The sequence below is a fragment of the Rhinolophus sinicus genome, chromosome 17 (assembly GCF_057876585.1).
Source record: "Rhinolophus sinicus isolate RSI-liver-muscle chromosome 17, RSI-T2T, whole genome shotgun sequence".
In the NCBI taxonomy this organism is placed as follows: domain Eukaryota; kingdom Metazoa; phylum Chordata; class Mammalia; order Chiroptera; family Rhinolophidae; genus Rhinolophus; species Rhinolophus sinicus.
This window is the reverse complement of record NC_142517.1, coordinates 67,607,381-67,633,621: the sequence shown is the minus strand read 5'-3', so window position 1 is coordinate 67,633,621 and position 26,241 is coordinate 67,607,381. Positions and strand designations below refer to the sequence as shown.

At 38.9% G+C, this 26,241-nt stretch overlaps 1 protein-coding gene across 1 annotated transcript in view; it reads left to right on the top strand.

Moving 5' to 3' along the window:
• Positions 1-12,317: 12,317 nt before the first annotated feature.
• Positions 12,318-26,241, top strand: part of GAP43 (growth associated protein 43) — a 95,674-nt gene continuing 81,750 nt past the window's right edge. Inside the window, exon 1 of the mRNA XM_019734880.3 lies at positions 12,318-12,748. Within this exon, the coding sequence (XP_019590439.3) occupies positions 12,719-12,748 (30 nt within the window). The 5' untranslated portion in view covers positions 12,318-12,718. The remainder of the gene's footprint in view (positions 12,749-26,241) is intronic.

Genomic DNA, 26,241 nt, shown 5'->3' with positions numbered 1-26,241 from the left:
ATATTGAGTTACCTAGAATGTACTGGGCCACGTGCTAAGAACTGGATATGCAAGGATAAATAAAATTCAATTTTTCCTTTAAGAAATTTGTTAGTTTCTTAGCTTCCATATAATGATGGAAATAGGCAGATGAATAAATATTATCAATGATGTGTGATAAGTGCTCGACAGGGGCCTGTACAAGAATAGCAACGTGAGAAATGGTGGCATGAGGAGTGTGGTCACGATTCACAGAAGAGGGTTTATTTTAGCTGTTACTTGGAAGAATGAGAATTTCATCACTAAACAATGGGGAAAAGTATTCTGTGAACTGAAGTCAGTATGTGTAAAGGCATAGAGAAAATCCCTGCATAGACCTCTTTGGAAAATGAAGTGAATTAGACGTTTAAGGAAGTCATTGGTGAAGTATGTTAACAGGCTGTGTGGTGGCGAGGCATTTGGACTTTTTCTTGCAGTTAACTGGGAGTTACTTGTGGGATGCTAAGTAGAGGAGGTCCATGTTCTGGTAGGGTTGTTTTAGAAAGATGATTCTGGTTGTGGGCAGAAGATGAAGAAACATGAGACTAAAGGCAAGGAAGTAATTAGAAACCTATCACAAAAAAGAAAAAAAAAAAGCATACAAGAATAAGAACCTCAAGTATTGGCATCTAGAGGGTTGCATGACTTACTGACTGTGGATGAGGAGGAAGAGAGAGTTTCCAGCACATTTTTTGGCCTGAGCAAGTGAATGGGTGGCAGTCCTCTAAGCCAGAATAAGGATTACAGGAAGAAGTGAATATTTCAGTGAGAGGATGCAGGGGAAGATGAGCTGTTCATTTTGGGAGCATGAATCATGCATATGGAGATCTGTATTTGAAGCAGGATTCCAGCAAGGTCTGGGCTGAAAATATAGAATTGGGAGTCATGCAGAATGATGTGGTGGTGGTGGTGGAGCTGTGGGCAGTGCTGAGAATGCCCAGGCAAGTGGTGATTGAGGAAGAGAAATCTGAAAAAGATAAAGAGAAGGCATCCAGAGATGGAGAAGGAAAATTAGGAGAATGAAGTGTCATTGAAACGAAGGCAAAAGGCAATTAAAAAACAAAACAGGAGTGGTTAGTCATGAAACTGCAGAGAAGACTTATAAGGTAAGAAATAAAAAAAGTGTGCGAGAGAGAAAGAGAGAGAGAGAGAGAGAGAGAGAGAGAGAGAGAGAGAGAACTCAGGCTGACAACTGTGAAGTTCCTGGTGACCTAATTAAAACCAATGGATTGGCGAACACAGGAGGCAAATTGCCAAGAACTGAGAATTGAAGAAGAGGTGAAGAAGTGAAGATGGGCTGAGGGACATAGTAAGATGCAGAGCTAGGGTTGGGGAAGAATATTTTATTTATGAAGAAATGAAAGAAGCTAGAGTCATTTAAAAGGTGAAGCTAAAGACTCAGTTGAGAGGAAGATGGTAATGATAGAAGAAATGGGAGGGCGAAGGTCTCCAAGGAATTTCAAAAAGATATTCCAAATATGCAGGAGAAATTTCTACCTGCACTTTGCCAGGTCAAGCCCAATAAGTCTGAAGATGACAAAGCAGAAAATGAGTGAAACCCTGCCTGAATGCGTATACTTTCTAAGTGAGAACAAGGTTATGGTAGTGGTCATGCTGAGAATAAAGGGGAAAGTGGAATAGTAAGCCCAAGGAAAGTGAAAAAAATGGTAATACACAATATTTGAAATGGAAAAAAAAGCAGAGTATAGAAACAGATTTTCAGGCACTGCTTATATGCTATGTTTATATGCTAGGAGAGTAGAGAAGACAGAAGAGGCAGATTGAAAAGACAAAAGAGAAGAGGCTTAGTTGATGAATCCTGGAGAAAGTGATCAGCTTTACATAGGGGGAGTGTAACCTTTTTCTCTGCTATGAGAAGGAAGAAGGTGAGGGTTTCTGAACTTCAGTTATGCACTTTATAAATAATCTCTTGAGAGTCTTATGGACAAGGTAGAGAAATTTGGAGTGGATACAAAGGCAATTCAGTAGAGAAATATGTCATTGATTCAATGCTGATTAATGGTTTGATGCTTGTGTGAAGGAAAGATTCTATTTACATGGCCCAGGATTTTGTCCTTGGCTCTGTCCAGTCAGGCATTTTTTTTTTTTTTAATTCAATGCCTTGGATAGAGATATATAAACCTTGCTCATCAAATGTGCAAGAAGGGATAAAGATGACAGAAATGTGGGATGACAGAATTAAGATCTAAAGAGTTATTGACAGGGTGAAATGATTGACTGAATCTAACAAGACAAAAATAAATAATACATATACAATATTTTATCCAGATGAAAAAATAAAATACAAAATTAACAGTAGAAAAAGATGACCTCAAGACAGTGTGGAGGGTACTCAGTATAGTAGGATCACACATAAATAAACAAATGTTTCAAAATTTTAGTTGGAGTAAATAAGTGGTATACTAGACATAGCTGTACAAACTTTGCAAACTAATTTTTAAACCTTCAGGAATTTTGCAAGCTAGTTGTTAAACAAGCCATTATTAAAAATTAAACTAAACATCAAAAAATTTTAATTATATTAAAAACAAAGATAAATACTCAAAATGTATCACTTCCTAAAAAGGTCATGGTGGGAGTAGTTACACCACAGAAATAAGCAAATGCTACAAATCATTTCTCTCCTCTCACTCCTGAAGAGCCAGTTGTTAAACATTTACCAGCACACTACTGAATTAGTTCACAATTATTGGTATGGTGGTGGGACACACACACACCCACGCATGCATGCGCGCACACACATACACACCTCTTACAGTTCTGTGATGTATTAATTGATACTTAACATCTAAATTTATGGCATTGGGTTATTCTTTTTTTCACCTCAAGTATAATTATTAGTTAGGGATGCTGCATTTTAAGAACTATAGACAAACTGTAGTGCGTTAAAAGCAGATAGAGTAACCAGAATGAAAAACACAAAATCTTGTTGAATAAAGAATAGCTCAAGAGATGCCTGGTATGCAGAAGACTCAGGCAGGATGAATGAGTTGTATTTAGACACTTGCTGAAATAATATATGAAAGAGATCTTTTCCTTGGTGGCCCTAGGGCACACAAACAGGTGGGCCTTATAGGGAGACAAATATCAGTTCCTACAGGCCAGAAGATCCCGACAGTTGTCAAAAGTTAAAAATGAAAAGCTTTGGAAGTAACATGCTTTCACAACTTCAAGGAAAGGATGTTTTAACATTTGGTAACATCAAATGGGGAGCTGGGCCAGATGATGACCTTATAGGTGTCATCCCACCTCCTGGAATCTTTGAAGTTCAGGGGCATGCAATGCAAATGACTGAAGACACACAGGACCCAAGTGACTGAAGGCATGCGGGGTCTAATTTCTGTGAGGCTGGTTATTGGAAGACTAATTAAGAGGGAGCTTATCTCATTGTCCTTCAGACCATTTAAACATTCACTCTGATGAAGGCCCCAAAGGTGACAATTTGCTAACATGAAGGAAGGACTCCTAATATGTCATATATTAGGAATGAAGATGATAAACCTTAATGAGAGATTCTGTCAACTTAAAAAAAATAAATAAAACTTTGGAGTCATTAGTAGCAGAAAGATATACAAGATGACATTTTTTAGCTCCAATTTCAGTAATTCTAACCTTTTAATGATGTACAGTCTAAAGAAATTGATTAAAAATATATAAACTAATAAAAATATAGTATCACCTTCTAATACTCAACATTTATATATGGGTTAGAATGGCTATGGTGTGATGTATAGTGGAGTTGTAGATAGCTTGGGAAAATTATTACATGCTAATTTTGTCTGAGAGATTCAAAGAGGGTCATTTTAGTCAACAAAGAATCTTGAAAGGTTTGAAGGGTAGAAGTTTTTGTGGAATTATAAAGAAGTTGGGGGTTTTAAGATAAAGGAAGGAATAGAGAATTTGGAGGTAGAAAGCTAAATAATTAACAGGAATTTTGGAGGCTCTTATAGGTACGACAAAGGATTTAAAGGAAGATTAGAAGAGGTTTATTGGGAATACATATATATCCCAGAGTCTTAAGAACAGAGAATGGGGAAGTCTGTCCAAGAAAATTCTGCGGACAAAGTATATTAGACACCCTAGGTGTGTTCTCTGTGGCTTCATTGTGAAAAATTTTAATGTAAAGAAGAATAGTCTTGGATTTCAGAGAGAAACAGACCAAGGCTGTTAAGCACAAAAGTTGAGTTCTAGATTTGACAGAATCATGGTGGAGTGGGGACGAGGAACAAAGGGGAAAATAAGCCAAAGGATTGGATAACAGAATGAGCTGCCCTCCTAAAATGAGAGTTGAAATCAATAATATTTAGTGAAATCTAGCAATGCTTCAAGCCAAGGTGAGCAAATTAACTAATAAGAAACTATATATCTGAAATTTATTTTCCTCTTCAACTATAAATTGTATAATATACAAAAACTCCTAACACTGCCTCAGTCCATAGAAAATAGGAAGAGTTATCATGAGACAGAGGAAGATAAAAGGGGATGAATTTAGGGAAATCGTCTTCGGAGAAGGATACCTCCCTGATTCCCCATGTGATAGCTGTTAGCATTTAATGCAACCCAAGTGGGAGCTTCATGTTTGGAGCCCACCAGGAAGGCTGCGTTTTGTCATTTCTCCAAGCCATGTGCATTCCAGAAGGAAATTTAGAATAGGGCAAATTCAGTAGATGAGCAGAACTGGTGAGAAACATAGCCGTGTCTATATAGAACAAAATAACAGTTGCAGATTAAAGCAATTGGGGATCCTAAAAGTCAGTGTTTGAAATTTAGTTCAAAGAGCCTTCCTCCCTTTCCTTTTCCCTTCTTCCCTTCTTTTTTCTCTTCTTCTCTCCCTTTTTTCCACCCTCCTATTCTATTTTAACAATTATTTGCTCAAGATGTAATGGCTCTGAATTCAATACAAAAAACCAGAAGTAAATTTACCAGGAAGCTAATTCAACTTAAGCTTCAGAGCCCCTTACTTACATGGGACATATGCTACGGCTTTGTACATTCGTATAAAATTTGAAATAGTAAAATATTTTAATAGCAATCCATTAAGACTCCTATCTCTTTCCATGCAAACTTCCCCTCTGCAACACCTCCCTTCAGGTAGGATTGTGTTGAATAGCTATAGGCAGTTTTGGGAACCGGATAAGACGAGGTTGTAATGGTTATACACTTAGAATGGGTTTATAGGGTATATCTATGTTGCTCCTAGAAGCTTTTATGTAGAGTTAAGTTATTGCTAGTCCTCCATGTCTTTAAGGAATACAGTGTGCCAACCCACCAAGCAAGGCAACCTGAAGTGCAGGAGCAGAGGTTAAATCACAATGCAAACATCACCTGGCCTACATAATGTGGCTCCTGATCAAGTGGTGAAGATGAGAAGCAAGGTTTGAAATGTGTGAAGTCAGTAGATAGTCTGAAATTCTTTCAGTAATCAACCATGTGCAATTCTAAGTGGGAGATTCAGTTCTCACCAAAGCCTGACCAAAACCAAAATTCTCTTCTGTCAGGAATAAATTTAAAAATGCCACATAATTCAATTATAAATATATAACATATATTTTCTGTTTCCATAGAAATTGTTTGAAATAGAATTTCTCAGAATTCCTGTGTTTTTGTATTACTGCTAATGCTCTACACTAAAAATACATCTGTACACAAAGTTTCATATTTTAAGCCTTGCAACTATTAATAATAAAAACAAATCCAGTCAACTGTGTTAGAAGGCTAGATTATTTTTCTAGTCTCCTTTAGAATATTGTGTTATAAAATCATTGTCATACAAACAGATGATCAAAGAACATGTAGCCAAAAAAAAGAAAAATTGGAATTATAGAGATGTGTCAGGCAGTTATTTTAAAATATTACATTTATTTTTCTGAATTTTGTGATATATATCAATTTTTGTGTTATATATCATTTTTAAAAATACATAACTTGTGATTTCTTATTCAAATAAATATCCATTGCCATACCTAACTTGTATTCTTTTTCTTAAAGAAATCTCCCCCAAATTATATAAGCTTTAGATCCCATAAAACCCGTATACGTCCCTAATAGAAACACCAGAAACAAACAAACAAACAAACAAACAAACAAAAAAACACCTAGTACATGGAGCTTGCCATCCAGAAATGTGCATTCCAGGAAGATAGGCTGGTAAACGAACTGTTACAATACTTCAGGGGGAAATATAAAAAAGGTGTGTGAAAAGTTCTGTGGTTTCTTCTATGACCAAACTAAGTGAAATGCTGTACTTTCAGACTCTGATGGTGTGTTGATGGTAGAGTTTTGTGTAATCTGTTGGAATTTTTACCATCAGTGGCTTAATAAGCAAACCACTGAGTTAGATTTGTTCACTCAGGCAATCACGAACTTTCTTGAGAACTGGTAGCCAGTTGAGTTTTAGTTTATGGGCTGCGTGTTTTTCATGGTCTCTTCCTGTGCCACCAGCACATGGTTCCCTTCCTAGGATTTCCTTGTTCTGGGATATTGGCTACTCAGAGATTCAGATGGTTCCCCAGGCTGTGCTGGAAGGAGAAATTCTGAGAGGATTTGAGGCAAATCTGGAAAGATGGACAGAGATTTAGAGGGTCCTAAAAATCATCCAGCTCCTGGCTTCAGACTCGTATCTGCCTATGGGAAGCGGATGAATTCTGGCAGTAAGGCCATACTGAAATGCTATCAGCCTAATTAATATGGTGACATCATACCATAGAGGCTTGCCTTTCCCTGGAACCAGATGCAGCCATGTCTGCCTGGAAGACTTTGGCAGGCTCAGACAATTTCTGAGTCTTCTCTCTTACAATCTGATCATGTGGTGCACTTGAACATTTCAACGCTTTCATAAAATGAACACTTTCAAAACTGACTCATCACCTTCCTCACAATACCAGGTCCCTTTCTGGATCTCCTTACATATGAGTTTTATATTCTCATTCTCCAAGTTGCCCAGGTTCAATCTCCAAACGATTTTTGTTCTTCCATTTTTTCATTTCCTCCTAGATATTCTTTTGTGAGATAAATGAGACAGAATGTGTAAAGCAAAAAATATTCCTGGAACGTGCTAGGCACTCAACAAGTAAGAGTTCATGTCTCTTCCACCTTCCCTTCCTGATCTAGGCATTAAAACAATTTCTCGTTCCTCTCTGGGCCCTGTTGTATCCTTCTCTCCATTCCATACTATACAACATGACCATAGGCATTCTCTAAAATGTTCTTCCTCACAAATCTTATGTCTAATTCCCTATTGTCATGAGCGGGATGTGGCTATCAGAGTAGCAGTCTCACACACGTTTGTGTCTTTCCACAATGTCAGACTTTATTAGAATAAAGCCATGGGTTTAGTCCTACTGACTCAGTTTACCGCGGGCATTAACCAAGGCTACGGCCAGAGGATAGTCTCCCATAGTTGGGGTAGAGCAGTTCCACACAAGAGGGTCACACAAGTTTGGAAGCAATAGGACGAGAGGTGAACAGAGTCTTATGAAAGAAGGATGAAATAGAGAGTCCGGTGTCCAGCGACAGTACCCTCAGCGCTGGGGAGCATAGCGTCAGGCATCGGGCCTGGCTGGTGAGAAAGATGGTCCAGAGGCGAGGCTCCAAGCGCTCCGTCTGGGACGAGTGCAGGTGCAACTGTCAGATGAGGCCTGAGCGATGAGCCGTCAGAGAGCTCTGATGTTATGCTCAAGGCTGGGTGCGGTGCACCCATCTGCAGTCGGAGAAAGCTGTTCAGATGGTCACATTCCACCCTGTGTCTGGAGTTACCTGGTTAGGGCGTTCACTGAGTACGCCTTTCATGTGATGCTCTGGAATGACTCATATAGCTATCAGAATTATTAGAGCTCATTTTGTGTTCACAATTAATGCATAATTAATGGGTTGACTTGTGTTCTTTAAAAAGCTGTATCCAAGTCCTAAATTCCAGTACCTGTCAATGTGACCTTACTTGAGAAAAGGGTCTTTGCAGATGCAGTTAAGACTCTGGAGATGAGATCATCCTGGATTTACAGTGGGCCCTAGATTCAATGACAGGTGTCCTTATAAGAAGAGGGGAAGATCATCTGAAGATGAAGGCAGAGATTGGAGTGATGCATCTTCAAACTAATGAATGACAAGGATTGCCCACAGCCACTAGAAGGTGAGAGAAAGTTATGCCATGGATTCTCCCTCAGAGCCTCCAAAAGGAACCAATCCTGCCAACACTTTGAATTCAGACTTACAGTAATATGAGAGACACATTTCTGCTGTTTTAAGCCCTCACATTTGCGGAAGTTTTGTATGACCCTAAGACATTAAGACACCCCCTTAGCCTGACCTTTAAATCCTTCTTACTCGGGGTGTGTGGCCTACCATTCCAAGGTTCTCTCTTACTGCTCTCCTTTACAACTTCCCCTCTTCTGCATTTCGACAGTCTCTTGATCATGCAGTGATTATTTGTGCATTTGGCCTTTTCTAACGTGATGCCTTTCTTTCCCTTCTCTAAAACTCTCTAAAAGAAGTAAAGATACTTGTTCAAATCCTAATCACAAAATGAAAGACAAATCCTAGTCCACAGTGATTTCTTTTCTATTCTGAATTCTTGTAACATATTTGACATTGAATCCTGTTTTGTTCAAATAGCATTATTTTGCTTTTCATATATATATGTCCTTGAGGGAAGGATGCTTATGCAACATAGAAAATTTTGAATAAATGAATGAAGTGAGAAAGTACTGATAAAGAATGCAGGTGTCACCAGCTGAATTGTGTACCCCAAAAGTCTTATGTTGCAAGCCCTAACCCTCAATCCCCCAGAATGTGACAGTATTTGGAAATAGGGCCTTTAAAGAGATAATGAAGGTTAAATGAGGTCAGATGGGTGGGCTCTAATCTAATCAGACTGATGTCCTTTAATAAGAGGAAATTTGAACACAGAGAGACCCCAGGGGTGCACGTTTACAGAGGAATCACCATGTGAAGGGGCAGTGAGAGGGCAGCTGTCAGTAAGCCTAGCAGAGAGGTCTGGAAAAGATCTTTCCCTTACAGCCCCTCAGAGGAAACCAACCCTGCCAGCACCTTGATTTTGGTCTTCTAGCCTCCAGAACTATGAAAAAAAAATTTTTCTGTTTTGTTTAAGCCACATACTCTGTGGTATTTTGTTATGGCAGCCCTAGCACACTAATACAACAGGTAAAAGGCTAAGACTAAAAGTTTAAAAAAAATAAACTCCTAGAAGGGGGAGTAAAATGACAAACATATTTTCTACCTGAATTGATGATAAGTTCTCTCAAATGCCAGTTATAAAATAGCAGGCTATCTGACAGAGCCCTTAGTAAAGCTCAGTGACTTTTGGGTTTATTATGAAAGCAATATCACTTTTGCATGAAGTTCTAAAAGGTCTAAGAATAGAACTGCAACCTGGCCTCCACCTCTCGTCACTTTTTCTAGATTGGTGTTACTGCCTAGTTTATCGTCAGGAAGTTACCTGATACTCTTATAACTTAATCTGCTGATCGAAAATTATATAAGGTTCAATCATGGGGTTTAAGCCTAGGCATTTTCTGGGATTGGCTATAAGAGCATACAGATTAGGTAATCTATTGAATAGTTGGTTGGTGGGGATCAAAATAACAATGGTTATTTTATTTTTATTTTAGGTATATTTTTTTTTTTGCCAAGATCAGTGTGTGCTTTTCTCTTCCTCATTCCTTTGTCATCCCATAACTTCCATTGTTTAAAGGAAAAACATGCATTGAAATTGATTCCATATTATTCAAATTAAATTTGGAATCTTAAGTTCCCTTCTGGGAAGTAATTTTTAGAGGCTCACTGACGGAATGTACTACGTCCAGAGGGAGAGATCCAAAATGGGGAGGATTCTGAATACTGAGCGACCTGTAGGTGGTTGAAGTAGCTGATATTTGGTCCGAAACACACGGAGGGCTCGCTACTGGATGAGGGTATCAGCTTGTTCTCCATGGTTCTTGACGTAAGGGCTGGGCCTAATAAGTGGACCTTTCAGAATGCTAATTTCATTTTAACACAAAAACTTCCACTACATAGTCTAATTTCCTAAGGAGCAGAAGTACTGAAGTATAGAGGCCCATTGAGTGGCAATGCATTTTAGTCGCTAATGGGGTTTTGGAGTTGTAGCTTTCTTTACCTCTTATCCTAGTAAGTTGTGTGACATAGTCTAGGTACCTAATTTATTTAGCTTCAGTATCTCCTTCAGAATGGGATTAATGATTGCACCTACCTCGTTTTGAGTATCAGATGAAGTAATGCATGTAAACTGCTGAGGAAAGTGATGCTTAGAGGGTGAGTTTAATATATTTAGCCACAAAGTTCATCTGGGCCTATGCCTAGTTTTATGTTGGACTCTGTCTGATTTCATTATTCCACTTTGTCTCCAAGTTTCCTTTCATTAAGTAAAAGGGAAAAGAAGCTATAAATGGGAGGTCTGAGGGGAGTACATTAAAAAGAAAGGATTTGGCCTCTTTCTATGCACAGCGATGTGGCCTTATATTTGGCCACATAGTTGACAAACTCATTTTATCTCTGAATCTGTTTAATCACCAAAAGAAGCACTTTCTTCTCTCTTGCCCCCAGGCCTCAACCCCTCTGCTTCCTCCCTTTATCACTCTCCCTCTAGGTGGGGTGATCCTACTCCACAACTGGAATGTCTCTGATGAAGACATTTCTGACCCATTCTTTGCCCTCTTCTATCATGTAAATCCAGAACTTGGCTATAATATTTGAAAGCCTGGCTCTGACTGAGCTCATTACAGCATTAACAAATATTACACTCAAAACTAATTCTGTATTTTAATGATAAAATCTGAAAACCAAGAAGCAAATTAAGAGGAATAAAATACTGAGGAAGGCTGAATCTAAAGCAGTCATGCTTAGGAAGAACTCTGGGGACAATTTATCACCATTACTCCCTGGGTATCTCTCTGAGATACTCCATTCTGAGATGGGTGTACCTTGAATTTTGTTCAAATGTATTAAGCACATATTAAGCTCAGTGGTCCTGGTAATATATAGATGATAATAAGCTGTCTGGTTGACACCTATTAACTAGGCTCATGTCTATGAGGGAATAGGAATAATATGAGTTGTTTAATTGGGGGTGCTGAAAGTCACCAGTGAACAATAAGAGATAGTTTGAAAGTTTGGAAAGTTCTTTGAGATAGTCACTTAAAAATGTCACCAAAAGTTTAGAAAAGTACAGTCTGTGCGGTAAATCTATTTTGTATTGAGAATGGATCTGTTGTGTTTTACATACATTATATTATTTGGTCCTGACCAATCAGAGGTGAGATTACTCTTATCTTTAGTTTACAGATTAGAAAATTGGTGCAAAAAGGTTCAGTAGCATCCCCCAAAATCACACAGTAGTATATATATCTAAAAATTGTGTTATTTTTACTTTTTTTCAAGTCAGATTTTCCTCCACCCAAGTCACAAAAGACCATAGAAGGAATTAAGGAAGTCGGCTTCATTGTATACATTTTCTTCTGATAACAGATGAGTTTACTTGTGTTCTTCTTGCCCAAACTGTAAAACATCATTTTGCGCACTATTAATATTATAGAGACATTCAAATGTGCTCAGCTTTTTCAGTAAAATTAGAAGAAACCCCAATTTTCAAACAGGTGTATGTTCATTAAGGAAAAAAAAAAACAACTATGATTTTTAGATGAGGATGCTAATTCCTAAACATTAGTTATCATTTCTGAACTCAAGTGCTTAGAACGTTTAAAATGCAACATATTCATGTGGATTTTTTGATATTGGAGTATATATGAGATATGTTTATGCATATCTAAGCTTATATGTATGTATTTGTTTTAGGTTATATGAATACTGAGTACAGTATGTATACAGTGTATGATATTTACACATTATACAATTTTTTTGAAAGAACTTAACCCTCACAATTATTAACTGTGCATAAAACCTAACTAGCAGATATAACATATTGTATAGGTCTGACTACCCATTTGGAATAGCTGTTCTTTACTTGTATGATATTGGGGAAAGAAAAGAGTAAAGAAATACAAGCATCCCTCAAGACCCTCTTCCCTAAAACGCATTCCATCCAGTCTTCAGAACCAGCTGGAACATCCTTCTCTGCACCCAACCCGCCCTCCCCCCCACGCTCACCACCACCCCCACACACACTCTCAATGCAGCGGGAAAGTCGGTGGGTAATTGGGTCCAGATTGGAGCTGTTTAAATATTCATGAGGTTGGCAGGGGACTGGGAGGGGGCGATGGTCTAGAATGGGGGTGGGGGCTGGGGGAAGTGATTAGTCATTGAAAGCTAGTGAATAATTCTGAGAAAGAGACGGAGAGACAGCGAAAAAGACAGAGTAGGTGGGGGGTTCAGAAAGAGGGGAAGTAAGGAAGTGGGGGGTAGAGGGAGAGGGGCAGAGAGAGAGAGAGAGAGAGAGAGAGAGAGAGAGAGAGAGAGAGAAGAGAGAGAGAAGAGAGAGCATGTGCGATTAGCAATAGCTGTGGACCTTACAGTTGCTGCTAACTGCCCTGGTGTGTGTGAGGGAGAGAGAGAGAGGGAGGGAGGGAGAGAGCGCGCTAGCGCGAGAGAGCGAGTGAGCTAGCAAGCAGAAAAGAGGTGGAGAGGGGGGGAATAAGAAAGAGAGGAGGAAAGGAGAGAAGGCAGGAAGAAGGCAAGGGACGATACAACCATGCTGTGCTGTATGAGAAGAACCAAACAGGTAGAGCTAAGATTTTTACTTCTTGCTGATGTGAAATTACCGGAGTACAGTATTTCCCTGTAAAGACAGAAAAAGAAAAAATGTTTTAACTGCTTCTGCTCTGGCCATGGTGCTTGCGTTTCCTTAGCATATGGGAACTGAGGGTTGCGTCCCAGCTTTTCTTCTATTCTCTCTCTCGTGCTCTGGTTTTGGAATGCTGCTCTTAATTAGGATGAGGGTAGGAAAAAAACGCCTGTTTGGCTGAAATAAGAAATATTTTTCGGGAGGGGGCTATTAGTAAATGCTCAGCATTTCAGGTCTCCGGTTTTGCGGGTGTGCATGTAGAAAGGGGTGTGGGGGGAAAGATGTGGGCGCTACCTACAAGGTAGGGAGGCAACCCTTTATATTATTTGCAAAAAGCAGATTGAAGGAATAATATTCAGTAATGAGTATTGCTTGTTCTGTCCTACAATTTTGTCACATGTGCTGCGGAAGAAGCCTTGTTTCCTACATGCCTGCGCCTCAAATGGGCGCAGGTGTCAATGGAAGAACATGTGAAGGTTTTATTTATTTATTTATTTTTCAATGAATGAATGAAACTGATTTGGGATTTTCTTTTTTTTCTTTTTTTTTTCTTTTCTCTTTTTTTCAAAAAGAAAATCTCAAGAGAACTGGGGCTGGGGGAGAAATTGGCGGTGTGGAAAGGGAAAATCCCCGTAGCCGATTGTGCACCAGCTGGTCGGGGGAGAGGGTGGACCACGCCCCTAGGAGCTTTGAGCTCCGGGAAAGACGAGCCGAGTATTACCTGTTGGAAATCAGGTCTTTTCTCCCCTTCCCTTGCATCTTTCCTGGGATTGTCAGTGACTAGACACGGGCTAACATTCTGGATAATAAGCATGGTGACTCATTTTCATCAGGGAGAGGGACACATACAAGATTAGTGAGAATCTGAACTCCCTTCCTCCCTCCCTCCCCCACTGCCCAGGTTTTCCTTCCATTTCAAATTGCTCACTTATTTCTTGAAAGACATTTTAGAAACTTGATTGGGGTGAGAGTGGGGAGGAACGACGAGTATGGTATTCCGCAGGAACCCACAGTGCTGTGGCATTCGCCAAATGACGCTTTCAAACATTTGCTGGAACACGTTTGGAGATTTTGGCGAAGGTTAAGGAGAAAAATGGGTGTGGGATATGGGTGAGTGTGTGTTTGTGCGTGTGTGTATGTGCGTGCCCCTGGGAGGGGAGGCAGTCTTGGTCAAAGAAGCCCTTTGCAGATTGATTGCCTTAGGGATGGGGTGCAAGAGATAGGAATTGGGCATTATTCCCGTGCAGGTATTGGATATTGGGCAAATCGTAAAACACTCGCTGAATCCGAAGGGGGTGACGGGGGAGTGGAGAAGAAACAGCCTGCCAGCTTTGCACATTTAGCCAGCGCCCTGAAAGGAGGGGTGGGGAGTGAGGATGCAGGAGAAGGAAGAGGAAGGGGAAGAGAGACTGAAGCAGAATGTCATAGCAATGGGTGGAGAGGGTGGGAAGGCATAGGTTAAATAAATAAATAAACAAGTAACTAGCTGACTAGCAGGCACTTGAAATTTTGTGTGTGGTTTTGTAGGGGTGTTTGGGGAAGAGCATGAGAGTCTTACATGCAGTACTTCTCTAAACTGACTGCTCTATGGTTCTAGAGATTGATGCTTCCATTGGCTCTCATTTTTCAAACCAAGACACTTCCTCTCCTTGCCTTCCTTCATTCTAATACATAAATGCAATAGATACAGGTGGCTGGGTTAAGCACACTGTCAAGGAAATGTCCTGAGGTTGCCCCACTGGTGAGCTGGGGACATAAAATTTAGGAAGGCGGAGCCTTAAGGAAACCAGCACTATTCATTTAAAAAGCTTTAATTTTGAAAAGAAAAATATGCCGGTTTATAACTTTTTGCCACTCTGTGTATACACAAGCAAGTATGAACACACACCTTTCCTTCGACAAAGGAAACCAGGCATAATTTTTAGAAAGGGAATTGAGCTAAAGGAATTCCCTTCCCCAAAAGGGGACAGCTGCCCTCACCAGGGTTCTAGCTCAGTGACAGCCCCAAGTGTTCCCTGGGATGTTCAAAGTGATGAAGCTGAAATTGTGTATTTAGAGACTTGTAGAAATTGGCACGTAAATGTGTATAACATCTGCACACTTCATATATAGTATGTGCTCTTCCGTATGGCTTCCACATGCCTGCCTGTGTTTTAGCATAATTTATATTCAAGAGAATGCAAGGTATAGAAATTGTCCTATTTTGCCCATGCGTTTTATGAATGTGTGCTTCTGTGTGAAATGGTCAGTTTTCCTATTTACCACTGTTATGTATCGGTCACATAAGTAGTCAGTGTTTAGGGTAGTGCTAAATCAGACTGAAGGAAATGGTGTGTTCAGGGCGTGGGCTCCACACTACAGTGACTGGCATTTATATAGCGTGAGTACTTAAGTCTCACACAGGTTTCCTGTTTGTGGGTGAAATGATGCTATATCATTCATGGCAGAATCCGACTGTGTTTATCTTTCTTCTGGCATCTATTCATCATCCTAGTACTTAACAGGGAATAAACAAGGGCAAAAACCTGCAGAGGTCTAAACTCTGCCACACCCATGAAATCCAGCAGAAACGTGGGAGGGGGCTGGAGAGATTGCACTTCCTTCCTCTTCCACTTGAGCAGCATAAAGAAGCAATCTTGGATTTCTGAGTTGTAATATGTTGCCCATGGGTGAGAAGAAAGCATAAATGATCTTTATTGGTCATTAATTACCTACCACTATAGATTATTACAGCAGGAAGAAGAGAATGGGAGTGGGGTGGAGATGAGACGATGATAAAGGAGTGGGCAAAGGAGGGATAAAATAAAAGAATTCCTGAGATTTTGTTAGCTTATGATTTTCAAATATCTTGGGGCTAACTTTAAATAGCTTAATTACCATGCGTATTGCAGATGATGAAAAACTTGCAAGATAGGATCTGCGTCCACAAAAGCAAGAAAACTGTGAGGTATTTCCTTTGTTTAAAAATAAGGACTTTACTTGTAATTGAAGTGTAAAGAACAGCAATGCTAGCAAATAGCCTCTCTACCCCCACTTTCAAGGCCACAAGCATCTGCCTTTTTCCTCATACAACAAATAATCCTTATCTTAGAGAGTGTGGTCTGTGGTTTAGAATTCCAGCCTCGCCTCTCCCTTGCAGTATATGGGAAAGGTGTGGAAGCATGCAGCCTTGCTGCCTGGTGCAGACCATTCCTCCTAGTGATAGATTGGATTCCACCGAAATCTTGCTGAGCCACACCCAGTTTAACCAGGGACTAAGTGAATTAATTAAATAGAGGCATTCTACTTAATATAATTGAAACTGCTCATTTCTTAAAATGCTGATTTCTACCACACATTTTCAAATTTCAACAGAAGAAATCATTTAAAGGGCTTTTTTTTTTTTCCCTCTGTCAAATTTTCTGGACTTGCAGAGAACCTTAGAAAATGCATGGTGAGTCTAGAAATGTGTTCCTATCTGGTAACTGAAATTCCTTCTAACTCATACACAATGAGCTCTGCTCTCCCTTCCTGTAATCTGTAACTCTGGTCCCGCCCTCCCCACCCATGCTGAGGAAACTGGGATAAGAACACGTAGGGTTAATTTTTTCTCTTGCTGAGCTGGCAAAACGATAGAAACCTCCTTTCATGGTTTGTGCTAAAGAGCAGTGCTCTTATTCACTGAGAGGGAGAGTGGCAAGTGGTCTCCTCTGCTCCCTCCTACTGAAATTGTCAGTGTTATGCCTGGGCCTGATAATTCCATATACTACAGTTTTACCTGGCCCCTTAAGGAAGGGGGTTTCCTTTCAGGCAAGAGTAGAGCATATATATTAACCAAATGTTCTCCTTTTTCGTAGTGGTAAAGTAAGACAACTTTGAAATCATCCTCTAATATTAAGGAACATTTCAAAGGATGCACATACCCAGGTCATCTCAAGAGAAGATACGACATTCACTTCCTTATTAGTTATCATAAAGGCATTCAGGCAACCAAGCAAGAGTGTCTGTTGTCAAAGGAGTGATTGTGGGCAGGGATTCTCCCTTCTGAATTTCGGAAGTGTGGTCAGGTTGCCATTGAAATCTTTGTAACATTCTCTGAGGTGTTGGGAAGAGCACTGTGCTGAGAGCCCTTAGTTTATGCCACTTACTGATTCTGTGATCTTGAATGAGTGACATAATCTTGGGCTTCGGTTTCCTCCTATAGATGGAGACTAAAAAACAAAAATGAAATAAAAACAAGCAAAAACCCCGCTCTGCTTGCCTTAAAGTGTTTTTGTAGGGATTATACTAAACAAAATTAATGTGAAAACAAAAAGATCAAGGCAAATGTACAAACATTTTTCTGGCCACGTTTTGCAATGCAAAGCTTGGCTTAGAACGGCCAGTTTTTCAGGACTGTTCAGTACCTTCTACATTGCATTTTTCTGGTAGCGAGTAGTTCCTTCTGGTTACAGATGATTCCTCTGCTTGTGCTCTTTCTTCTCCTAGTTTTTTTCTGCAGAATTTCATTCCATCATGTCCTACTCTCTCTTGAGGTTTCCTCTTCTGCTGTATTAACTCCTTTCCCCATAGCCTGTGAATATGCTCTTGTCTCCCTTATCTTAAAGGACCCTCTCCTGATTCTCCTGTCCCCATCTCTGTAGTACTCTGCCTCACCCTTTTAGAACACAGTCCCTAAAAGCACTCTTCACACTCACTTTCTCCTCTTCATCACTTCCCATTCGCCATTCCATTTATGTTAATAAGGCTTCTGTTCCCATAATTCCATTGAAATATATTGCAAAAGACACCACATCCACTGACTCTTCAGTTTGTGACTTAGTTGATATCTCTTTGGCATTTTGTGTTATCTACTTTTCTTCCTGAAACTCTCCCATCATTTGACCCCCATGATAGCTCTTCTCCTCTCTCTCAGATCTGTCCATCTCAGTCTTCTTTGCTGGCTTCTTTCACTCTCTTCTCCCCCAAATATGAATTTATCTCCTGGTTCATGATCTTGATCCATTTCTCATCTTGCTTTACACTCCAGTTCTAGGTGATCTCATTCCTGTCTGGAGTTTTAACCAACTGCAGGATTTCTAAATCTGTATACTGGATATCTCTCCTAAGCTCCTGACCCATAGGTGTCTCTGTTTAAGTATTTAAGAGATACCCACTTTTACTGGATAGAAAATCATACTCAGTGCCTTGTGTTTTGTGCCACTGAGTCTTCTTCCAAATTCCCTCCCTATACATCAACATTGTCTATCCAGCTTTCGAGGAACCTGGAAGTAATCCTAAACATAATCCTGTTTTCAATCCCTACATCCAGTTACTAAATCCTTGGATTCTAGTTAAAAAGATTTTGAATCCATCCTCTGCTTTTCAACACCACCACAAATAACTGGGTTCAGACTTTCACTACCTCTCGTCTGGACAAAGGCAATCGCTTCTTACATGGACTCCCTACCTCCATCTTGCTCTCCTTCAATGCTCCTTGCACATAACACTGCATTTATCTTTACCTAACGCAAATTTGGTCATGTGATTTTCCTCCTTAAAATCCTCTCATGGTTCCCTGTTAACTGTAAGCTAAAATACAAATTGCTCAGCATAGATGACATGATCTAGTCTTGTCTACTTTTCCAGGGCCATCTTTAAACACCTTCTTTCACCATATGATGCCACATCAATTTTTCAGATCTTGGTGCCTACCTCATACTGTACTCTCTTCCCACATTATATTCCATCTCAGCCTGGAAAAAATTCTCATTTGCCCTCTAAGAGTTAGATCTTTGAAGCCATTCTTGCCCTCCCTAAGTTTTCTTCTATCTACCTCTTTTGTGACTGCTATATTTTGTAATATCACTATTATATCACTTGTTGCACTGTATAGCATTTGTTTTTGTTTTCATTTTTTCTTTTCTTTCACCTATTGGTGTCCATACTGTGAGCTGCTTAAAGGAAAGGATAGAATAATTATTTTTCTATCTCCAGTGCCTACTACAATACTTGCCAAATATAGTAACTTGTTTTAACTGTAGATAATCTGTTTACTAAATGAATATGGAACCAGGTTTACCGACTTTCCAGAAGTTGTAGCCTGTCTAAATGGGTGGAACCACTAGTATTTTTTTTCCTTTAATTTATTGGCATCAAATTTTGATGTAGAGCTGATCATCATTGATTCTTATTATTGACCTAAGATGATAACCATCCTTTTAATGAAAGCAGGCACAAATGAGCCCATTATTATTGTGTTTCTCCAAACTACCATAACTGGTATTATCTGGAAACCTTCCTTTGATGTCCTCCTCCCCCACCAACCAACAGATAGCCCCACTCTCTGAGGTTAGCAAAGTCCCTGGAAAGATGCATAGTCACAATAGTGTTGGGTCTTTTGGTGCCCTTTCTTTTGGCCCCAAAGGCTTATGCTTATTGCTTTGGTCCACAACATTTCCAGATAAACCTCGACTCAATCTATTGCTACTCTTGGTTGGTTTAGTTCATTGGTCACACCAAGTTCGAAATATGCTGGTCTGTGCTCAGGGGGCCTGTGTTCAAGAATTAATTTTATTTCCAGTTGGGTTTCTTTCCTTTCTGCTGAAGTAGCCACATAATAATATTCCTCAGAGAAAAGTCTTGCATGGAGGTAAAGGGAGGTTGAATGGTAAGCAGCCCTTCAAGTGTCAGTTAAATGAAGGAAAATCAGATCAATTATCTTTCTTAGGTTTGAAAGATAAAATTACACCGAAGGGATTTTAATTCTGAAGTAGGCTTATTGTGACCAATAAGGGGCACATTGCAGCCACAGCTTTCCATGAAAATACTCCCTGCCAGACTCCAGATAGTATGTTTTCTCTGACTGAATTGGCATGGCCTTGAGAAGAGCAGTAAGACAAAATGATTTATAGGTGAAACTTGTCTTCAGCTGCTAAAGTTAAGTAGTGCTTCCCAGTCTCCACACTCTTCTATATCTGGCTCATTGCTCTCAATCTGTTTTGAGTTTTTCTATTTTTTCTCCTCCTCCCAGATCCAAGGGGAGTTTTCCTGATTAAGTAATACTACCTCATACTAGTATTTAGTGGGTGAGGCTACGAAAAAAAAAAACTTTCAGAAAGAGGGTGTCTCGTCCAACTTTCCAAATGGATGTTTTAGACAAAACAGGCATTTTAAGCTATGTCTAGCACATATTAACTTCTCAATAAATAAACATTTATCGAGGTAATAAAAGTAGGAAGGGAAGTATCATCATGATGGGCCATTAGGGGAGATGTTTGGGACAGAAGACTATTCTCATATACCTTTTCAAAGCTGGCTGTACATACATGTTCAATGATTGGTCCTCTTCACAGGTGGTGTGGTCAGTTACAATCCCCTCTCCTGTCCGCTTAGATCACAGTGGCACATTTGCAGTGTGTTTTCATTGTAGAATGGGAGTCTGACCCTCCAGGTTTCCTATCCTTAATGATTTACAGATCTTATTTTCTTAGACGTTGTTTGTTTAATGTCCTGTCTCATGTCTTTGTAGTGGAATAAACCTTTCCCCTGGGTTCTAGACCTGGCTCTGCCAATTGCTTGTCATGTGACCTCGGGTAAGTAACTCAATCATCCTGAGACTCAGTTTATTCATCTGTGTAGTGGACACATAAAAAGAACACTCCAATTCCTCACTTGTATTTTCTATTAGGTTGGTTTGAGGCTCAAATAAAGTTATAAAAATAAAAGTGTTTTTCAAACAATGTGTTTTTCAACTGTAGGATATCACTAATTCAGGAATTCCACACATTGAAACCTAAAGTATTCATGGTTCTACGCAAAGAAGTACCCTTGTTCTCTGTGTACAATATAGATATAGGTCTCCCATTCTCATCTCTTCTCTTCTATTCTCTACAGAGTAAAAATTAACCATGCAAATGAATGGGAGTATAGTATATCTGTGTTACAACAACTCAGGGGTCAGTTCAAATACATTAGAAAAGTGCACTATATTTCTTTTTTTCTTTTTATGTGTTAGTCTTTTCTTCCTGTTTACATTTCTTGTCTCCACCCACTAAGTTCACTGCTTCTCCTTTATCCCCATCCTCTCCCCCACCTCCCTTTCAAACTGGGTTCTCAGCATTAATGTTACCAGGCATGCTGTGCTCACATCCATCACATGAGGGCCCAGTCAGGCAGAAGAGTAGAGAGGGAATGCGGGACTGGTTGGAAAACTGAAAATGGGGTGAAGCCTGATTGGGGAAAGTTCAAAGATTATCACCTGAGCACCATTTTTATAGAACTTTAGGATTCCTCAGTGCGTCAGAAATTAACCTTGATCAGAAGTGATATGCAATCCTGAGCCTTTTCCAACTCAATTCTAAATGCCATGAATAATTTTCTAAGCTTTCAGGATCTCTGCAAAGCACATTTCAGTTCTCCTGTATCCCTAGTTGACTGGGATAAGTTACCAATGTAATGAAACTAAATTTATCAAATTCTCATATAAGCAATGGGATTTAGCAAACTAAAGACTCTTATTTCTTAATATATGGATAATATTTGAAAATAGTTTTAAGTATAACAGTTGGATCCAGTTTATCTAAAACGATTCTTTTTTTCCTAGAAGCCAAAAGTCTGAAATAGAACAAATAATATTATGCATATTTTGAAAAATACTTTTCAAACCTAGGGGAACCAGAGTAGTAGATTTGGGAACCTCAATAACAGGAATTAATAGACTTTCTTTCTGGAGCCCCGCATTTAAAAGACTCAGTAACTAATAACCCTAGCTTCTTTGTCTCTCCATTCAAAATTCTAAATGAGAGAGAGAGAGAGAGAGAGAGAGAATGAGTTAGAGAAAGAATGAAAATTAATTAATCTGATTGGTCTTTCTTGGGTCAACTAGTTACCAATGGACCAATCATCTCTCAATCTTTGTCTACAGGAAGGGCCAGGTCACATGGTTTAGACACAGTTCTGAAAGGCCACACCTATGAGAGAGTAATTTTGTGCAAAAGAGTCTCTTGCATGTATCCCTGTAGCACGGTAGCTGCCCAGATCAGGAGGGACTTACCTCAAATGTGATGGACCACTAAATTTTCCCTTTGGTTGTTTTCATCTTTGTCGGTATTACATATTATTGTTGATAGGTAATCATCACTAATGATTCTAAAAAGAAGTAGTGACCACACAGATAACTGATCTCATGAGCTTTTATATCTAAAAAAAGAATGGTTAGGGCAAATCTCTACACTTGGAGTTGACAGGCACAGGTTTTTCACTGTCTTTCAGAAGCTGAACTCTGGCAGGTACCGCTTGTCTAAGAGGAATACCATATGTTCCTGCTAATTTGTCATGGTGTGGTTTTGCTCTCTTTTCTTTTTTCAGTTTGTGGAATCTGTTTCTGTGAAAGTATTGGTCAATAATGAGTATAAAACATCTCCCTTGGATCTATATCAGAGAAATTCTACTCCTTGATATTAGTCATCTCATTCTGAATGTCCTTGAATTAATTCCAGCAATAATCATCATATTTATCTATTTTTAGCAAATTGGCACTTTCTGAAATATTGAGCTGTTGTCTCCATATGCACCAGTTTGCTCTAAATGCAGAATTTTGGCAATTAGCCTTACATCCATTATTTGTAATCCCAGTTCTAATAACTATTCAAAAATGTTATTTTTAAATGGAAATTTGAAAGACTCTCATATCTTCCCATTAATGAATATATAAAGGAGCTAGATGAAGCAAAGAGAAAATAAATGAAATTATCTCCAAATGTTAAGCAAACTCAAGAATTCGCTGCTCTTCTAAGTGGCTTCAGAACTTCTTAGTCAGCACAATTAGCCTAGAAACTAGCCTAGATTAGGAGCTGCTAGAATGTAAATTCTCTCCCCACTCCTATATGCTTTGGTTCAAAAACTAATTTATCTGCTTGGAATATATGCTGAGAAGTAAAATTAATTGCCAAATTAGATCCTTAACAGTATTCCAAAGGGATGCATTCCACAGTTGTACTCAAACTCCAGGAGAGGCAATTGTCTCCATTATTTTTAAAAAAGAAAGAAAAAAAATCAAGGCAGGATTTTTTTTTGAAGAAAAATTCTCAGTTTGCAAATAATTAACTTGCAGTTAGATTTCTACAAAAAGTTGTATTGAGGGCAGCCTATTTTTGTTATCCAGACTCTTACAGAATTCTAATGGGGGAAGGGAAAAGGCATTGAGTATATTTAGGGTGGACATTGCATTTCAAAATCCTTTCTCTTTAAATCAATGGGAGAAAATAGTATTTCATTTGAGACATGTAAAGAAATAGTGAGGCCTCATCAGAGATACATCATAAACTTCCCTCACTTCATCTTCACCTCGGCATTTGGAGAATTTTTCTTCCAGAGTTTTATTGGGTTAATAGTTCTAACAATTTCTGAGATTTTCAAAAGGAAAGAGAAAATGGTATTATCTCATTTAAAAATTATTGGCTCTTTCTTTAGTCAAATCTCACTTGGGGGTTTGGTTTATTCAAATATATTTTTTTCTAAAGAGTAAGATCTTCAGAATCTTACCCTTAACCCTTGACTCTCAAGGATTTATTTACTCCAATGAAAGAGAAGGTGATTCTGTTTTCTCTATCACCTGGGAAAGCTCCTCTGGAGAAATCAGGTTGACATTTAGTATTCATTTGAACATCTTTCGTGCTAATCTAAATTCAGTGTTTCCCATGGCTTTGATTGTCTCTCATTGGAAGATGCAGGGTGGTAACAGGACAGTTAACTGGAGAGCTCCATAGAAAACATCAACAAGATCTAGTTTCTTGCATATTCTTTCTTCCATCTTGAACTTCATACTTTACATCTTTGGGGTAAAACCAGTAAAGAGGATGAAATGATGATTATAATTGAAAAGGGAGGAGGAGTTATAAAATAGAATTACTCAATTTAGAATTAAGCCATAACCCTTGAGTGAAAACTGTATGAGAACATTAATGACCACAGATGGTTCAGACTTCACTTCTGAACGTCATCTGGAAGACACAATAAGCCCAAGAACAAGAGTGTTCAGGAAAGAATTCAAGAAGTTTGGGTACCAGTATACTTAAGCATACTTAGGAACAAAATCAATTTTATCCTCACTTACATGGGAAGAAACTATTGATTCTTGGCTAAAAAAAAGAATGCCAATTTTGTCTTCACAGGCATTGTCTTATTTTATGCTGGATTATATTTCAGTGATTAAGGGTTTTCCTGCAGGCCTCTGTAATTCTCCTATATTATCATTCTAGTATCACTGGACACTGATTGGCTTGTGTACAAACTGAAGCTTATTTTATTAAGTATATTTTATTAAGAGTGTTGCTTTTACTGAACTTGGGTATATTGTAAAATGCATCTCTAAAGAACTAAACTATAAGAGCCATAGGAAAACCAACAGAAAAATTAACTTTCCCATAATTCAAGATCTACAGTTATTAAAATTTTTATTTTTCCTTTTATTCTTTATTGTCACCTCAGAAAGTGTCATGTTATTTTCTCCCTAGATTAGACCTCTGACTCCCCTACTTTTGACAACATCTTTTGCAGACCAGCACATTCCCAGTTACCCAGCTCATTACATGGAATAACTGGTTACTCTTCCTTCCTTCCTGAAAGCCACACATGCTATCTTATCAGTTGCCAAATTCTATTTGCAATGTCTTTCATATCTGTCCTTTCCTTATTCTGCCAGCCTTTTTCAACCAGCATTCTAAGAGAACCAAGACCTAATGTCCTAAGGCACGAAAGACCAGAATTAACATCCAGCATCTAGACAGGACAGGTACTACTTACACACAACTGTTTGTGAGAATGGAGAAAACAATTACTCAGATCTTTTTGTTGTTGGTGTTCTGTTGTTCAGATGAGAAACCCCAGGTGAAAAAGGCTGGATAGTCACCAAAATTCCCTGCTTTTGGCATCACCTTTGCACACTGCTTACTGGTTAATCTTGCATTTTACTTTCTTGTTTTCCTTAAAATTTCAATGACTTTTCTTTGTTTACAGGGCTAATTGTATTTATTTATGATTGTTTTTCTCTGAATCTGATACCAGTCTTGTATTCTTGCCTTACCTCCTACTGGCTCTGCCATTGACGAGGCTTGTGAATTTAAACAAATTTAATCTCTCTGGATTGTCATCTGTATATAAACAAAAGTATTGAATTAAGTTGCCTCTAAGGCTTTCCAGGTTATAAAATAGCATGTTCTATAGCAAAGCTCCTCTTCCACGTTGGCATTCTGTCCCAGTCAGACTTAGTGTGAATTTAAGTATTAGTTTCCATGTACTTTTTTTTATTGTCATTTCCACTGCTTCCCTTTCTGCCTAGCTCAATCTCATCCAACCCCCGAGGCCTGAATCAAGAGTTATTTCATTTGTGAAGGCTTTCCTGACTACCACATTTCTCTATGCCATCTTCCCCTCTTAGTTCTTCAGTAGTACATATTACCTGTCCCGTTTCTTTGGCATTCATTACATCTTACCTGATTACCTGATTATCCATGTGTATATGTAGGTACCTAATTTTCCCCAACTAGTTTGCAAAACCTCTGAAGGTAAGATATCCAGTTCAGTGCCTGGCTCAAAAACCACATGCTGATTGATATATGGATATCTACTTTGTGATAGTTCTGTATTAGACTCTGTCGGGCTGTATAAGACAAAGACAAAGCCCTGTAAACTCTCAGAAAGACAAGTAGAATTATGACAGTTCTGGGTCACTCAAAACCATGAATCATGATTTCTTTCTTGAATCTCTTTACTTTCTTGGCATCCATAACACCCATTTCTGCTGATTCTTTTCTCCTACATCTTTGGTTGCATATGTATTTTGGTGGTGTGTTTGTTTTGTTTTTTTATTCTTGGCTCCTCTTTCTCTGCCAGTCTCTGGAAAGCTGGTGTTACCCAGGTGGGCTTTTGTACTTATTCTTGCATATTCTTACTCAACAGAAGCTCCATGGATAAAGTAATCCATGTCCCTAACTCACATGGACCAGTGGGTCTCAAATTCTCCAGGCTTTCTAATTCATGGGTTCTAGAGTCTTACATCTAATTGTCTACTGAAAATCTTTTTCTGATGACCCTCAGGAGCCCCAACCTCAACAGACCCTAAAAATAAGTCTTCATCTCTTATTCCCAAATCTCTTCCCCTTTCTTGTCCCATCACCTAAATGGAAATGCGGCCCTCATTCATTCCCCCAATCTGCCTTTTGTCATTAGATGCTGCTACTTTTTCTAATTTCTATAAGTAAAAAACAAACAAAAAATCCTTTCATTCCTCCTTTTCCCTTACTCTCTACCTCAAAATTATGTCTTGATCTATTCACTTTTCTCCATCCCCACTGTCAACTCTAACCCAGTTGTCTTTCATGAAGATTAATGCAATAGCCTTCTCTTCTAATTTTCCTTCTTTTACCCTCAATCCCTTAAATAATTCTCCTCTCGGTAGCCAGAGTGGCATT